The sequence below is a fragment of the Plutella xylostella genome, chromosome 16 (genome assembly GCF_932276165.1).
Source record: "Plutella xylostella chromosome 16, ilPluXylo3.1, whole genome shotgun sequence".
NCBI classification, from domain to species: Eukaryota; Metazoa; Arthropoda; class Insecta; order Lepidoptera; family Plutellidae; genus Plutella; species Plutella xylostella.
Genome location: NC_063996.1, coordinates 5,775,996 through 5,794,789, shown reverse-complemented (window position 1 = coordinate 5,794,789; position 18,794 = coordinate 5,775,996). Strand labels below are relative to the sequence as shown.

Here is an 18,794-nt window from a genome sequence, read left to right as displayed (position 1 = left end):
TTAACAAATATATAAAGTATATAACAAATGCCAAACAATATTTTAAAATAATACAGGTTTTGAGTGTATGAAAATTACAATGGCCTTTTTATCGTGGTGCATAGCCATTTCTGAAATCTCTGATAGTTTCCTATTTAAATCTAGGCATACAAACAAGGAAAACAAGAAACGTTTTTGGCTACAATCAACTGCCTCCACTTGCAGTTTTAATAGCAAGAACCATATTTGTTTATAAGAAAAGCAACAAATACAATTTGTCCTCAGTTGTTTGACAAACATAAATATCCTGTATTGCCTGCCCAGAAACATAAGTACTTACATAAATTTCAGATCCCATATTTAATATTTATTTTCTTTTATCATTAGAATACTGGTAGCTTGTAATAATAAGAATATAAAATTATATAACAATTGACCTTTCAACAAATGCTGGTATGTGAGCAGCTGCATGCCCACCTGCAAGGAGCAAAGTTCCTTTCAAAGGACAATGACCACGGAACAAACATGAATGAAAACTTACATTTATCAACGAATGCTCGCACCAGCTCATCGCACTTCTTGACGGGGTCATCATTACACTCGTCGTAGAGAACTGTAAGCGCATCAAGCAGAGCTTCGCGGTCTATAGTTCTTTTGCTAAAATTCGTTGTGTTCCCACTCGTCACTTTCCCCAATATCTGGCGATTGAGACGGGTCAGCCGAACAGCGATGGCTTCCTTTGACGGCTCCATGGCTTTTAAACAAACACTTTAACACATTATGCACCGTTATTGTTATTTTATTTGTAAAATTATTAGTAAACTTTCGTACAAACAACCTTCTTGTTTCCGTCCGTTAAAATTTTCGAAATTTTGACATTTATGTTACAGTTTTGCCAACATTCCGGAAGAATAAATAAGTCTATGGTTTGTCAGAAGAAAAAACTATTAAATGTCTATGGTTCAAATAATTTAGTATAGCTACTCAACGCTAGATGGCGTTAATTAAAATGAATATTCTGAGAACTCAACTGCATAATTTGTGGTTTTACTACTCCATAATAGATGGCGCTAATTCTAATTTAAAATCAACTCAACTGATATAAAGCATAGAGTATACAATGGCGATTAGGAACCTACATAAGTTAGTAGTAAAATGATTCAACCAGCAGGCACCGTACTACCCTCACAGCTCATTAGCATTAGTTTTATTTTGATTCTAAGACCTACTATAAATACTCCCCCCCGATATAAAGGCTCCAGTCCAGTACACAATGGTTTGTGATGGGCCACGCTTTGCAATGCATAACTGTAGGTAACGACCACTTGGTGTTCACACAATGGCGCATGGCTCATTGATGCCTGGGAAACCACTTGCGATTTAAGCTAGTCTATTTATGTATTTACTACTTACAAGCATTACAGAATTGTGTATAATGGGCCACTGTGTGAAGACCACAGGCCACGCTACGCCACGATTCCTTTGAAGTGTGCCCAAATACCCGACAACTGCCCGATTGCGCACCACGATTAACAATTGTCCGTCATCATTAATACCATTCTACACAATTCTGTCTCATCAATCAATCGGTTTATAAACAAATATCTGCCCCGGCCGGGAATCGAACCAGGGACCTGCGGCGTAGCAATCAGGGTCACTAACCACTACTCCATTCGGTCGTCTAACTAGGGCAGGTTCAGAGTTAAGTACCCTAGATAATAATAATCACGACTATAATATTATTTACATGTGAAATTGTAAGTAGGAATTACTTAATTAAGTAAACATTCCAAGGAATATGATTCATTTTGTTATTAAATAGATAAGAGTTTCACATACAGCCTGCAATAGTAGAGATATGTACCTTGTACCTAGTTACGTTATTTCATAAACTTATAATTCTACCACAGATCCGATCTACAGCGAGCAACAACGTCATCTAAGCACCAATTAAGAAGAACGTAAAAAACGACACCAGAAGGAAATTGCTACAAATAATTGGGTTGGCAATAGAGTAGATCACTGGTCGCGGTCGGAACAGCCTCCGCGTCCTCGCAATACTGGATTGTTTATAAAAGGAGGCTGTCTGCGCGCACGCACAGTCCACTCCGCCACCCGCTTGCAACCCGGCGAACGTGCCAACCGATCGCGGAATTTCATAAAAAATCAACAACAAATTTAAATTTAGAACTCAGCAGGTTTGAGTTCACGTGTTTTGCAGCCTGACCGAGGAGTCCGAAAAAGTTTTATTGACCATAGAGTTTGATACTTTTTGGAAGGTTTCCTTGTGCAATGGCGTTCCTGCAAGGGCCATCGGCGAAGCAGTTGGAGATAATAAAGCAGGAGATGGGGGAGGGTCCCGGGGACATGGACCGCTGCGTGCGGGACCTGCGCTCCATGTGTGCCGCCTCGCCGCACCTGCCACAGCCTGATGTGTTCGGTAAGTTACCTACCTGCTTACTCTAGTTTCATACTGAATTTGGTAGTATAGGTACAGTCAGCTGCATAAGTAGCTATACACTTTTGTACCTTGTCAAACTACCTACTAAACAAATCAATGATTGAATGAATAAATAGGCATCAGTTAGTGAGTTTGACAAAGTTCAAAAGTGTATAGCTACTTCTGCAGCTGACTGTAAGTACAGCAGGTATGTCTTGTGGAATGGCAATACGATATATAACAGAAAATAGCTAAACACCACGTCTCTATAATATCTTCAAACAAATAGCTTACATGAAACCGGATTTACCCTCTGGAATTTCAAATCAGCTATAAATTTAGGACAATTTGGTGATTCTAGACACCGGTCTTAAGGTACGGTAAACGAACAAGCGCATCGATACAACCAACACATCATTGGTTAGAACAGGTTTTATATCGTCAACCGTAAGAGTAAATATCAGATTAATTAATTATTTATTAGGAGATAAGATGTCTTTGACGATACTTGGAAAAGTTTACATTTGTCAGCTAATTCTTTGTTCAAATACGTAGGTATATCTAAATACCCAAGATACAAATGTACGTGGTACGTGCTATTTTTACAAAACTCTGTTGCCTACAGATGGTGAGATTTTAAAATCTGCCCTGCCACAAGGTATTTACCTAAATTTATATGAGAACTTTACAATTCTAATAAAAAAAGATCTCAAGAGTTTTAAACGGTTGTAGCGATTTTCATGAAACATAAACGTTTTGCTTCGGGGGTGCAAGATAGTAGACTCCCGAAACACAGAATTATGTGATAGTTATCTTATTGTAGGTACCTTCTGATGAAAATTGGCAAAAAATCTTTAACCACGGTGACAAATTCTCGTGTTGTGTTAACTTAAACTTATACACAACTTATGTAGTTAAATATTCATACACTTCAATACTAGTCTATATAGCTCAAGCACAAGTGTTTACATAATTATTATAATTTTGCACTGCAAACATGTTTACTTATTGAATAGGTACGCAAATAAACAATGGCAATAAATTGACCATGTAATTTCCTTATCAAGTGTCCTGAAGTATGTAGGTAGAGGGAATTCCATAATATTCAGGGTATATCAGTGGGTAAGGAAGAATACGAACCTGAAAGCATTTAGGTACGGTCATGCGCAGAGAAACCTGACCCCCCTCTCATAGTAACAATGCTTCTGAGAGGGGTCAGATTTACTGTACTAAGCTGTTCAAGTTAGATGTGAGGCCCACATTGGCTGAGGACCTCCATTCCTGAAACTATGTGTGATAATTTATGTTTCCTTACACGTGCCATTATAATGGAAAAGGTTTACGTATTCATATTAAACTTTTATCACCGTCAAACGCAGATTGACGACGCGATACGATATATAGGTATAGTAGGTAGGTATATTAAAATCAGCGAAAACAACAGTATAAAAATATTTTTAGCGAATATATAAGCTATTTTTTCAGTCTATAATTAAAAAAAAAAAAAAAAAAAAACACGCACTCACGCCTTGTACTAATGTACTCCCTTGCGGGGTAGGCAGAGGTGCATTGCTGCACCCACTTTTCGCCAGAGTGTTATGTTAGTCCCAATGTAATAGGGGGCGGGCCTATTGCCATATATGTCTATAATTAACTTTGGTTAAATGCCTATTTATTAAATTCAATACCTAAACCTAAGACTTACTTATAACCTAAAGACTTGTGTATGTATAATACCTACATAATGTTATAGTAAATACAAACATGCGTGTAATTTATCTATTTATGTTCTAGTTTTGAATAGTTTCCTTATGATGACGCTAGACTTAAAGATAAACTAGTTCTATAAATTATTATCACCAATCTAGCCTAGGCATTCCAATAATACCTAACTAAGTACATGAAATATGTATTTTTGAATACATACGTCTTAAGTACAATATTAAGCATTCTATTCTATTCTACTAAGCATCAAAAATTATATTAAGTTTTATGTTCCTAAAATAGGATGGAAACAATGTCTTAAATCTTACTAAAAAACTATAATCATACAAACATGCTTATTTATTTTATTACGAGTATGTAGATAACATAAAAAATTTCATTATGTACTCGCATAAAAATACATACATATACTTACCTTTTTGTTGTGTGTATGTTATTATAACAAATAAGACCCGTGGATTTAGATACCTCCCAAACCAGTTTATATGTAGTTCAATGCTTCCACGGTCCACAGATACTCGTAGCATGTAAAATACATACAAAAACATAATGTACCGTATAATATAAAGGACAAGGACTGTACTCAGTTAACAAAACTGTATTTTTATATCCGTTTATAAATAATAATAATACTTGCTATTAAGTACCTACTGGAAATAATATTTTTTTCGGTTAATGGCAGCTATTCGGTAAACGGCAGTTTGATTGAATCTGAACAATTCTGAAAGAATGATTGTGGTGTAGGTAATAATAATATTAATGTTCTGTTTACTCTACCTTGTACCTATATACTTACTTAAAATATATAATGCTACTTAGGTAATTCATACACTACTTATAAGTGCCACTGCTGACTTGGCGATGTTTTCATAAAAGTAGGTAGGTACACGAGAATTTCTAGATATTGCAAGAAATGAAATGGCTGTCCACTTCACCCAACTTTAAATTAACTGCAACATGATAACAAAAGCTTTCGAAATATCGTAAATAGGAATGACTTAGATCATTTATCGTTTGGCAACACGCAGGTGACAGGCGTGGTACGTAATATTTGACGATGATGATGATGATCTAGTGTATATAAAGCTATTAGAGGATTATAGGCTACTTTATTAGATTTTAACTGCGGTGATTTCACACCCAATAAGTATATAATACTTACCTATCACAATTGTTAACTTTCCACTATCAAACCCGATGACTTTCATCTCAAAAACTATACCTACTGATGAACCGAATGAGAGATGATTCTATAATGCGCATTTTATTTATATAAAGAGCTACCATCCTCCATACCCATGTATATCGAATAAATATTCTTCAACTTACTTACATATTTATCTGACACTTTTGGGGTCTAACTGTTTGCTTATGTTTTTTGATAGGATGGTACTTAAATGTGTATTCGATCATTTTATGTGTTGGAGGCACACATAAGTAAATGTGTGTACCTACGACTTTGTGGTTCGTAGCTCGCACATTCTCGCAACGCTACGATTCTGTAATCTCCTAGGCTCCATTTAGCATTCCTATCTCACTTCACTCGCTGTTACTTTACTTGGCTTGGCCTCTTACTCAGTGGTACAAGTGGGAACGTGTCACATGTTATTTAGTAGCCTATTTAATATGCGGTTGAACATGTTGGATGTGCTTGATGCGTCTTTGATTGTACAATTCGGTGGTCGCATTTCTGTGTCACGAACAAGATGCGGTTTTTTGATTTACGTCTAGAACGATGACCTAATTTCAGTAAGAATATGTAGATACAAACTAAATTATTATTAATTTTGGATTGTGACAAAAATCAGAATGGCGGAAACTAATAAATCACTACAATATGAACATGTAGTTATAGAGAAATATCCTGTATTGTAAAGGATATCCGCTTGGGAAATTTTACGGAAATGGCCCCCGTCTCAATGTCATCAATCGATCTAAAAAGGCAAATACAAAATGAGTAGATACAATGCACCCACGCACGTGACATCAAGTTCGACACATTTTCTTACGAATAAAAGCTGCAGATGTATGCCGTCTTACATTAATTACAATCGCCATATTAAGATATGCAATCGTAAAAAATGCATGCCTGATGGTGTAGGTCTTGCCCACACACAAAATATTAGGCTGTACCTACCTAAATATTTATGATCGTAAGCTAGAACTAAACATGACATAATCCCTAAAATACCCAATAAGACAAGTAGCTACCAAATTAAATGTGTGAATTGGAGTTGACGTGTAACCATTTAGCACAAACAGATTATTTCATAAGGATCTGACAATACTTAACTACTTTTTCCATTTACACTTCGTATTTTTTTTTTATTTAATGTACACTCATAATTTTCCATACAAAAGAATTCAACGCGCGTCCTGAGGAACGGGGACAATACGCTTAAAAAGTCTTATTTATATTGAAGTAGGTATTTTAATGTAATGTATTTATTGTATTTATGTTTACTGTTAGATGCAGCAGCCCACATGAGTATTTAAGTACAAAATGTTGATAAAATAAAAGTATCAAAAGTGTAAACTCACGCGCTAGTATAACCTCTTATTGTTAGTATTAATTAGTGTGTCTAATGTCTATGGTTATACTTACAAGGTAGCTAAAATATAGGTAATAAAAAAACTTTTAAAAGTATTATTTAACACCGTTGGTCTACATCTATAACAATCTCAATCTAAGTACCAAAACATTAGGTTGATATTTAAACGCTACACAACCTGTTTTAGGTACAGTATTACAAAACTCTAAAGTACTAGTTTATTTATAAACTTACAACATAAACTATTACCAATAACCCGTTCAGTACTAAAGGGATAGTTAACTTTCTTTCATTCGCTATCAAAGGTTACTAATAGGTATACCTATAGGTACTACCTAAGTAGAGTAAATGTGTTTTAGTCTAAAAAATGCGTCTTATTTTACTTACCGATGCTCAACAACAACTACCTACTATTAATTATTGGCCCAGACTCAATGAGTAGCGCTCAAATGACAGAGGGTATAGGTATATACTTAGTTAATTATGTGATTGAGCATTTTATTACGTAACTGAATTCACTGAAATTACCGGCGGAGACCATTGAAGATGGCAAAGTAACGTGTGGTTTAAAAATTATGTAAACTGGGTTGGGAAGTTCCGAGAATAATTAAGTACTTAGTCAGCAGCATCAGCATTTACATGCGAGTAATAGGCACAGGCAAAACAAGCACGGTACACACGGAGCTGACTGCCAACCTCCAATGATGGAGAGGCACTATAAGAAGAAGAAAACAAGCACGGTATAAAACTATTAGGTAATTAAACCGAGATTTTAAACCGATATTCCCGGCGGGTTCCATTTCTTATACATATACATACAGTCCTATATGTTATAATGCATCCAGTGTTTTTCGTATAAAAAGACATAAGTGTACGTACAATAATAATAGGTAACTAGATCCAACCGTATATTTTTACAATGATTTGGAAAATTGCTGTAAACATAGTCTGTTTATAAATAACACCTACACCATTTATATACATATAAGTATTCATCATACATACGTCAATTACGTAATTATGATTGCAGTAGTCACTGGTCAGCACCTACGTATGACCAACGTAGATGGACGGTGTGACTTGTATTGTTTATATACTTATCAGGTAAATACATACTTGTACGTGTTGTAAATACAACGATAAATGCATATTAATTCAATTGTTGTATGTAGGTGTATCTCACGGCGCTATACCGAATTTGTGGGTCAATGCTGCCAGAAATTCTACACCATTTACATACACAAGTATTAATATAACTACCTATATGTAACTCTATTGAGTACTTAATAACGAAATGGGTATGTAGGTACATAGTTACTTGTCTTAATTTAGTTTGAGGCTTTAGTGGGTGCATAACACCTAGATAGATATAGTACATATTTGGTGGACAGCATCCTTAAAGTTTTAATACGTATGTATTACATCCTTAAAGTTTTATTATATGTTCTTTACATGGCTATATTTATATATTTTATTTATCATTCAGGTACTTGAGCCCATGTTCGTACAACGGTACAATTAATAATCAAATTAAAAAAGCCTAATAAATCAATGATGATCTTAATTTTATAATGGGTTTGAAAACCTAGCCATAACTTAACGGTTTATAAACTTGTTCAACGAGAATAATCTACGTAGGCAATGACTAATTTATAGACATATTAATGTAGGTATATTTAAATTTGTACCGTTTAGGTATGAATATTATTTATAGCCTAATAAGATCTTTCGTAGATTAGGTAAACAGGATTAGGTTTTATTATACATACCTACTTACTTATACTTGCCTACCTACTTAGTTATTTTTTGCAAATTTTGTTGTTGTTTTTCTACTAGTCAGTATAAGATTGAAAAAATTGCATTAATTTAAAAATATTCCTATGTTTGTGAGGCATTTAGATACGAGAACGTTCCATAATGGATGTGAGACGTTAAATATAGGTTCATAATGATTGTAATTTATGATCCGACGGCATTGGACAAAAAACTAAGTTTCTGTTACAAGGTTTCTAGGTTATTGTTGTCCACATAAGTACAACTTATATTCTACTATTAAAGGACTGGCGGGATGGCCCGGCCGACGCTCGAACCCATTTCAAAAGACACATTTTTTTCAGGATTTAAACTCACATTGCTTATAGGTACATATATTATAACTCTAAGTACAACTAGAAAGTGGCTCTACATAAATATTTCTCTCTTGACCCCTTCCTTACAAAAGTATTCTACACATCTTTATCTTCCATTGTCCGCAGACCGTCCCTTCCTGGAGCTGTTCGTGCGCGGGTGCCGCATGGACATGGAGCGAGCGCGCAAGAAGCTGGACCAGTTCTGTGTGGCCCGCACCCGCTACCGGGACCTGTACGAGCACCGCTCGCTCACCGAGCCGCCGCTAAACGACATCTGCAAGTTCATGTAAGCCTGGTACCTCAAAGTTAAAGTAATAAGCCATTGTAAGTCAGGCAGTAGTAGCAGACAGGGTGTGGCTGGGCCCTGGATGACGAAGCTCATGGACTTGCTCAATGAAGCTTGCAAGTTTATGCAAGCCTAGTATCTCAAACTAAATCTAATCTGTATAATCTTAGGGAGGTAGAGCCAGGCTTCCTGTCTCTATCATGTCACTATAATGGTGTGCAACGCATTATAAAGGCTAGATGAGATGGTAATGACTACGGCTATCATTTGAACATCATCACGAGCATAGCAGTTCATGGTTTCCTCCTTTACAACATTACATATCAGCACCCATGCTTTACCTTACTCTTTCTCCCCCAGGGACATCGTATCGCTCCCTCTCCTCACGGACGAGGGCGCGCGGGTGACCATCTTCCGCATCAGGCCCAACTACCCGGATAGCAGCTGCGACGTGGCCGCCACCGTGCGCGCCGTGCTGCTGCTCAGTGATGTCAGGATGCGGGATGAGAAGCCCATCGCTGGAGATGTCTTCGTTTGGGAGGTCAGTTTATATGAACTACGATTTTTTCTAAGGGGGTTGTTGGTTCAGCTCTAAATTTTTGCATTACATAGATACCGAGGTATTCTTTTTAGCATGTCTAGCGTCTAGGGTTTGTCATCTGTTCAGGGGACTGTGGTTGATACCAAGGTATATGTTATGTTCAATTGTTCATTTAAGTAGATTGGAAAAGTGAGCCAGTTAATTTTCATGAAAAATAATACAAATATCTTTAGAAATGATTGTTGGGTACGGCTAATAACAATAAGCTTCCATACAAAGTTTTATGTTATTGAAGTATTTGTTTTAAAGCCTGTTCGAAATCGTTATCGTGTTTGTTTATGATGGAACTTTCCAAATTTTTTACAACACAGTACCCAATGTGTGGTAATAATATCGCAAAAAATATGTTATTGTAACACTATTGACGTAGATTATAATTAATAAGGCGGTATAAAATTGGCTCTACTACGTCAGAAGTGATTCTAAATATAGCACTAACCAGATTAGATTCTAATTTTAGATTTGGCCAATAACAAACAACCAAAACAAGGTTTTTTGTGTAGTCAATTATTTATTGACCGAAGACGACCGAATGGCGTAGTGGTTAGTGACCCTGACTACTGAGCCGATGGTCCCGGGTTCGATTCCCGGCCGGGGCAGATATTTGTTTAAACACAGATATTTGTTCTCGGGTCTTGGATGTGCCCGTAAAATGGCAATAGGCCCGCCCCCTATTACATTGGGACTAACATAACACTCTGGCGAAAAGTGGGTGCAGCAATGCACCTCTGCCTACCCCGCAAGGGAGTACATTAGTACAAGGCGTGAGTGCGTGTTTTTTTTTTTTTTTTTTTTTTTCAATTATTTATACAATACAGCCACTTATAGATATAGTGTGCCAGTTTAAACCAAAACATTAGATAGTCATAAAAACTAGAAAAAACGTAAAAGAGATGTTTACAGAATGTGTATTCCAAATGGTTACTTTAAACATGGTTTAAACATTTTTTACGTAGCAGGAGTAGGATACATAGAATTTTATTATTATGAGACACATACATTACAACAGGTACCTGCCAAGCTAGTGGATATATGACTGTTTATAATAGATACTTGCGCAAATGTATTCGCAAAAAAAAAAACAATAAGACCATTTTAGATGTATATCAAGATAGGAAGTAAACTTTAATGCCCCTATTTACGCACATATTTTTAAATTATGCGAAAAAAAACGTAAACAAAACAATCGGTGCTTTAAATAAGTAAATCTTAGTTAGAGTTCTTCTTTGAGTATATTGTACTTACTTATAAAGAATTTATAATTGGAAATCGGATTATGGATTGGGTTAATAACCCGAAGGTACTTACAGTTTAATCATTACACTATTCTAAAGTAAAGTCTTTTGTTTTGATCTTGATCTTGAGTAGATTGAATCATCTTCATTATGCTTATTGCTAAATATGATGTAGCTTCCGTTGACGTAGAGGCAAGTGTAGCAACGTCGTCGACTAATAATGGAAATATTTAACATAATTATGAGGTGACTTACCAGCTCCCACGTTTAAGTAAATACTGTTTCCTACTTTAGAAATACAAAGGAGAGTAAGTAAGTTCTATTTTGTAAGAACTAAATATCTACGTATCTACTTTATGTACTCAGTTAGGTTCTCACAAAATGGTAGAGCTTATTGAAAGTTATCTAATGATGTTGTTGTTGGTTGTACCTATATTATACCTACTATTGTACCTAGTGGTATATCTACTCGTGTAAGTTGTAAGTAGTCAAACAACATAATTTAAAAACAAAAATAGAAACATAGGCTTCTTACTTCAACTAGATACATTTGCGTCTAAAAAACCCGAGCAGAACAATAAATAAGGAACCGGAACTTTGTTATATGTAGCGAGTTCATTTTTAGTAACGGAGGAGGCAAAAGGAATAAACTTAATATCAAGTTCTTAAAATATACCAAAGAGGTTATTCGCCTGTGTTAAAAATAACTTAACGGATACCTATACGTAGGTATTCATTTAAACTTTTAAAATATGAGTTTCTTGCTCTCTTCATCTTTACAGTCAGTAAATGGTCCTTTATAAGTACCTTATATAAAAAACTTTTTAACTTTTAATACATTCAAGACTACTATAGTAATAAATAGATTAGAAAAGAAAGACAGCTATCAAGACAATTATTTCCATCGTATCTCAAGGGCTATTTCCTAATACCTTTAATATATGTATCATATCACCTCTCCATATGTAAGATATGTAGGTATCTAAGGTCAATGAATGATTGATTTGATGACGATGAATAAGTGGGAAGTAGCAAGTCCGGAAAGTCACGGAAACTATCGACTGGCCAATTAAATCTATTACTTACCTACTTACTTATCCTGATCGCTATTGTATTTATGCAAGATTTTATTTGTTAGTACCAACATAGTAATTAGTACTTAATTGATAATCTATTGAGCGTACCTGCGTTTGACCTCAGATAAACCTAGAGATCTAGGCAGCATCAGGTCTATAGATATCCTTGACTTGCTTTCATTGAGGGTGTGACCCGGTGCTAGTTGGAGCGTGTTGCGTGTGTTATGCGTGACCAGTATTCTGAGTGATTGAGTGATTCTCTCCTGAGCGTATTTAGTCAATGTTAGTGCCTTGTGAGCCTCTCTTACTGAATTTTCATCCACTGAATGCCCATATATAATAGATGCATATAACCTGTGCAAGTATCTGGACTTGCGCACGCTATCGCTATCTATACTGGCAACGTGTGGAAAGGTTTCTGAGCACACCACTCTTTCGCTTCATCAGTATGTCACTAAGTAATAAGTATCAGGATCAAAGGCAAATCTAATCCCAGATCAAAGGCAAAACTACTTAAAGTTAGCAGGTTCGGTCTATTATTGGTAGTCCTGTATTTTGTCTCTCACCACGCCACGCCATCTCTAAGACCCATCAGCCCATTAACAAATCCACTTCCTCTCCCGCAGGTGTCAGCAGTCCGCGGCGGCATAGTCTCCCGGGTAGCGTCGGCCATCACGGCGATCCGGCGCGGCATCCATCTGGCGCACGCGGCCTACCCGCAGCGGCTCAAGCGCAACCACATCGTGGGCGCGCCCGCCTTCCTCGCCTCGTCGCTGCAGCTCATGAGGTCCTGCATGAACGAGAAGGTTAAGAGACGGGTGAGTGAGAGTGAAGCTTACTTTATTGTTATCGTCGGTGATGGAGGTACCCGTATGGCTGGATGCCTGGATAAAGGGCAGTTGTAAGTGTTGCAGAAAGGGTAAGGCTTAGATATACCTTGCTGCACACGTAGGTTTCCGCTTAGTATACCCTTTATGCAACACCCTGTATATGCTGAGTTGCAGAAAGGAACTTTAAGCTAATATCAGCATTACATCTATGCCTGTCTTATGCCTGTCATTTTCTATCCATATACTGCCAAAGCAAGGCAGCAACACTTTTGTTTGTTTTAATTTTAATTTCGTTTTTTTATTTTTTTTGTGTATGTTATTATTTTTGGTGTGTGGTGCTGGACACCGAATAAAGAATTTTTATCTTTTTTTATCTTACATTTACTTAATTTCGACATTAGCTTGGAAAGTTCCTTTATACCTAATTCAGCACCACAAACTCTCTGTCAGAGTAAAGCTGAAGCCTTCCTTCTTTACACTTCTACTTATGGGTAAATCTTGAAACATTTGTGGGTAAGAGACATTGAGATGATGATTCTATTTAGGAAACAATGTAAATCTTTAAGAGCAAGTTGTCTAAATATAGACGCTTCCTGTTTTCCGGAATTGAAATGAGTTTATTATTAAAATTAGTTCTTCTGCTAAATTTTATGTGCTTCCGCTTCCACGGAAATCAAAACAACAACAATTCTTGGCGTTACGATGTAACTACGTGTATCTACAAAGTAGAAACGTGCATGCAGCGGCGCTTAGAGAATTATGATGGGTCAGCTATTTCAGCAGCGATCGGTCCGTTTCACTATCGCTACATTACAGTCTCATAGTTTATTCATCAAACACATATGGGTGAATTTCCCGCGGCCAAAATTTGCGTGGCATCAATGAGATCGGTACTAAAAAACAAAGTTCTAATTTTCTAATATTTTTTTCCGGTTATGTGTAATAGTAATCTATATGAAGCACTAAATATTTTATCAATAGGATTAATGGATACTTTACAAAAAAATATTAAACCTCCAAATCTTTCATTGCCGTGTTTGTCCCCAGGTCATCTCGTTTTGTATTATTCTTCATTGATGAAAAAATATTGAGTGTTTAGATTTAAACTTAGTTTCATTTGATACATTAATAGTTAAAGTATTGTTACGAAATACATTTATTCAAATAAATAAAGAATATAACGAACGGTAAGTGAAAATTCATGTGTCCCAGAACTACATTTCATCGCCGTGACCTAAACATGATCAAGGATATTGTTTTATCTATGAACTTGGGTCCCCCTCTCGGGGCGCTCATCGTTTTTTACAAGTGTTGCCTAACTACTCGACGTGGAAAGAGGTACACAGGTGTCCACGTCTTCGCGCTATAGTGAAAATTATATTTGTTTTTGGTCACTGGACATTTTTTCTTTCATCGCCGTGGATAGATATAACTTCTATAAAATTAAGTTTGTCTTCTTGAGTAAACATTCAAAAGAAAGCATTTTGAAAATATTCATCTTATAAAGTGTTTGTTTCTTCGAATAGTAAATACATTTTTTGTTATTTATATTTAATGGCTTGATTTTCATCGCCATGCTTTCATTTCCGTGGTTTCCGTGGCCAAAATTTGCTATGGCAATGAAAAAAAAGTCACGGCAATGAAAAAAATTTCATCGCCATGTCTTGTTAAATAATATGTATTCATTGCCGTGGCCTGGTTATTCATTTCCGTGGCCAGGTTATTCATTTCCGTGGCCAGGTTATTCATTTCCGTGACATATGTTTTCATCGCCATGGTATGTACGATTAGGCAAATAAAAATATATTTACCATCTTTTGTAATACAGTTAATAATACCGATCACTGAAATTACCTACAGGACTTGTCAAATAGGCTATGTCTGAAAAAATTAAACAACGCTCATAATTTTTCTGATGATAGGAATAAACCTCCGTATCATCCTAAAAAAATCTCAGATTTTTCCTATGCGTCAGTAATTTTATAAAAATAAAAACATTTTAAGTTTCACAAAACGGGGATATGATGGAACTTCGACTTTTTCCATCGTCTCTATAGGCATTAAAAAAAAATATGACAGGTTTTGATGTGACGTTGTAGGTCTATGGGAGGTCTATGGATAGACGTGTGACCAAAGAGTATGTAAAAGCTGACGCCTGTCAATTTTTTCTTTTTTATTGCCCATATATTTTTATAGAGACGATGGAAAAAGTCCTGAAGTGCCATCATATCCCCGTTTTGTGAAACTTGAAATGTTTTTATTTTTATAAAATTACTGACGCATAGGAAAAATCTGAGATTTTTTTAGGATGATACGGAGGGTTATTCCTATCATTAGAAAAATTATGAGCGTTGTTCAATTTTTTCAGACATAGCCTATTACCTTTTTTTGCAGTTCGATAAAACGGGCGCGTATCGCGATGTATAAAAACTAAATGTATAATTTATCATTAATAACAATCACAAAATAAGTATTATTATCGTCACAGGACTAAGGTTACCGACATAGCTGTCAAAATGTGCAAGCATAGGCAGGTAGCCGGTAGTAGCTGGATTAGGAAGGCTGAGGACCGAGTGTTGTGGCGCTCCTTGGGAGAGACATATGTCCAGCAGTGGATGATTATAGGCTGATGATGATAAAATACATTTCATATTATTATATCAATTAAAATATACTTTCATTTAGCATAGAGCTCATAAAATATTCTATCATATCACGTAATCTGTGTAAAATCCATCAACATCCACAACACCATCAAAACCCCTAGCACCAAAACCTTAAGATAGGTGCGATAACAAGGAAAGCGAGGAGGAGCGGTTAAGTGCACATGCTGCGCCCCACTTCGCTGTTGACGAACATGTGCACCTAACTGCACCTATCTTTAGGTTTTCGTGCTTTTGGTGGTTTGTTCGGTGATTTGTAATTCAGCACAGATCATGTCACATCATAATATATTTTAAAATTAACAGTTCGTATACTGTATAATATTATCATCATCATCATCATCATCATCATTATCATCTCAGCCATAGGACGTCCACTGCTGAACATAGGCCTCCCCCAATGATTTCCACCTTGTCCGATCGGAGGCGGCCCGCATCCAGTGCTTCCCCGCGGCCGGTACGTGGTCTCCACTTGAGGACTCTTCTGCTCCACTGACCATCAGTCCTTCGAGCAATGTGTCCGGCCCACTGCTATTTCTGCCATTTGACTCGATAGGCCATGTCGGTTACTTTGGTTCTTCTACGGATCTCTTCATTTCTGATTCGATCACGTAGAGATACTCCGAGCATAGCCCTTTCCATAGCTCGCTGGGTGACTCCGAGCTTATTTAAGAGGCCTAAAGACCACGTCTCGGCACCGTAGGTCAATACATGTATAATATTATACTTTATGAAAATATAGATGTTATACTAGGTAAGGTTAATTATATGTTGTGAACGATATTAATGTGAAATTAAACATTTCGTTTTTATAAGTTGCAATACGAACCTCATTATACTACTTAAAGAATTCCATACTACATTCTTTATTATTTTATACATACTGTCGTTCTTTCTTTCGTTTCAATATCTATCCAAATATTTCTACCATACATAATCTGTCTAAGTTTGCGTTTCCCTCACAGTTTTTTTTTATTGCAGTGGATTGATTCTTTCATATCCATAGCAAAGTTCTTTCATTGCCGTGGACGTTAGTTTCATTGCCGTGGATGTTTTTTTCATTGCCGTGGACGCTTATTTCATTTCCGTGAACGCATGTGTCATCGCCGTGGCACGAAATTTTTGATCATCTGTATCTCGTTAAGTTTTTAACTTATCTGATAGCCATTAAGTAAGAACACTAACATTAACAAAAACTTTAATAAAAGCGCTTTTTCAATATAAAAAACCTAAAGATAAAAAAGTCCACGGAAATGAAGATTTTTTAGGACTTGTTGAAATCCACCCATATCTCACTATATTTCAATGTAGGTATAAGTAGGTACTTACTTGTTCACGCATTCTATTTTTCTTATTAAGCGTAAAGATATTTTGGTCATAGGATAGCCTACCAAAAGATTTCAGGTTGGGAGTCACTTAAGGAAGAATTAATTATCAAAAATAATAGTAAACATGAAGTAATTATAATCTGAGGTGTATTCGTAACTACTTATTACTTAATGCAATGCGTCTTATGTCATAACCTGTTTAATAAAAATATATTGCCACTTATAAATTCTTTTCATTACCAACTAGCTACCTAGATAGTCATTTTTTCATTGTGTTGTTTGTGTCTAAGATAAACTATAAAAATAATCACCCACTGTTATTTATATTTTATGAGTATTTATGACCTAATGACGTTAACTATATTTTTATGCGTAAATTATGCTCCTCACACTAATAAATTACTTATTAAAGAAACAATACGTACTTAGATACTTAGGTACCTAGTTATCTAGCAACCCAGCGGTAACTAATTATGTTAGTAAGTAATTAAATTAATTTTTTTTGTTCCTCAGTTCTACCTACACGCAAAAGTAGACGAGCTGTTGGACCACATCCCGAGCCGAGTGCTGCCCATAGAGTACGGCGGACAAGAGGAATCCATCGATATCCTGGCCAGAAAATGGCGGCAAAGGACTGACGAGCTCCGCGAATATCTAAGAAACCTGAATGAAATGTCAAATGCTTCTGCACCCAAGCCAGACAACGACATCTATGGAACAGTAGGAGCATTCAGAAAACTCGATATCGACTAGCAAAATCGACGCCCGACACTATGGGTACACCATTGGCGGGATCTTCGACTGCTATTGGTCGAACGCGCGCCACTGTCGTTTACGTAAGGGATGTGATGAGTTTATCGATAATATAAAGTTGGTTGGAAAGTTTGTATTGTAGCTATGAATTGTACCGATTGGATATGGTTGAGAGCACACAAGCGTTACTTCGGTTTGTAAGAATCTGAGGCATCCTATAAAATAAACTATGTGATTTTCGTTAATATATTATAGATAACCTAGAAATAAGTTGCATTATAGTTAAGTCTAATTTAAATTATGAATTATACCTTAATAGTAGGTAAATAAACTATTATATTTCTACAATAAATGATGTAAGTAGGCACATAAGTATAATTAATAAAAAAAACTGTAAGAAAATACCGTATTTCATTATTGAGCACTCTATAGGTAGTCCAGTCAAGGAATGAGGTGTAGAGTGCGTGAGCAGGTAACTAAGAGATTCCTTCAGAAACTTGTTCAGGGGGCTTAGGTTGTTAACATACCAAAAGTCCTGACTCCTAGGTGATGAGCGGGGGGGAGGAGGGGGGGATAAAGGTACGATTTTTTGGTTTTTAGCTTATATCTCGAAAACGGTGCATTGGAGAGAAATATTTTCAACCAATGAAATGGAGTTCTTAAAATTATCTAAAACTTTTATATCATATGTTTTTTTCTAATTCCAAACCGTTTTCGAGTTATTACCCTCAGAAAAAGTTGAAATTTTCCACAAAAATGTATTCATGTCAAAACAATCATAAACTTTGCATCATATTGCCTAACCTATTCATAAATGAAAAAAAATTATAGAAAAGAAGTTGTAGATTTTAAATTCCCTTTTAGAATATATTTACATTTATGCTGGTCAATGTCCAACCCGCCTACAGTTACAGCGAGGGTAATAACTCGAAAACGGTTAGGAATTAGAAAAAAACATATGATATAAAAGTTTTAGATAATTTTAAGAACTCCATTTCATTGATTGAAAATATTTCTCTCCAATGCACCGTTTTCGAGATATAAGCTAAAAACCAAAAAATCGTACCTTTATCCCCCCCTCCTCCCCCCCGCTCATCACCTGAGTCAGGACTTTTGGTATGTTAACAACCTAAGCCCCCTGAACAAGTTTCTGAAGGAATCGCTTAGTTACCTGCTCACGCACTCTACACCTCATTT

The 18,794-nt window shown here is 36.1% G+C and overlaps 2 protein-coding genes across 2 annotated transcripts in view; one reads left to right on the top strand and one right to left on the bottom strand.

The window, feature by feature from the left end:
* LOC105384047 (citron rho-interacting kinase) overlaps window positions 1–882 on the bottom strand; it is a 30,585-nt gene extending 29,703 nt beyond the window's left edge. The window contains exon 1 of the mRNA XM_048626570.1: window positions 521–882. Coding sequence (XP_048482527.1) covers window positions 521–731 — 211 coding nt within the window. The 5' untranslated portion in view covers window positions 732–882. The remainder of the gene's footprint in view (window positions 1–520) is intronic.
* A 1,173-nt stretch (window positions 883–2,055) lies between these two features.
* LOC105384006 (alpha-tocopherol transfer protein-like) lies at window positions 2,056–18,001 on the top strand. Its single transcript, XM_038118334.2, has 5 exons — window positions 2,056–2,419; window positions 8,952–9,111; window positions 9,472–9,652; window positions 12,650–12,841; window positions 17,358–18,001. The coding sequence occupies exons 1-5, from the start codon at window positions 2,272–2,274 to the stop codon at window positions 17,595–17,597; spliced, it is 921 nt and encodes a 306-aa protein (XP_037974262.2). The 5' UTR covers window positions 2,056–2,271; the 3' UTR covers window positions 17,598–18,001.
* Window positions 18,002–18,794: the final 793 nt, after the last annotated feature.

Excerpts from the sequence above, each read along its gene's own strand:
- LOC105384006 (XM_038118334.2), top strand. The coding sequence starts at position 2,272 with ATGGCGTTCCTGCAAGGGCCATCGGCGAAGCAGTTGGAGATAATAAAG. Across the intron at positions 9,653-12,649 it reads GAGATGTCTTCGTTTGGGAG|GTGTCAGCAGTCCGCGGCGG; the intron begins GTCAGTTTATAT and ends CCTCTCCCGCAG. Across the intron at positions 12,842-17,357 it reads ACGAGAAGGTTAAGAGACGG|TTCTACCTACACGCAAAAGT; the intron begins GTGAGTGAGAGT and ends TTTGTTCCTCAG.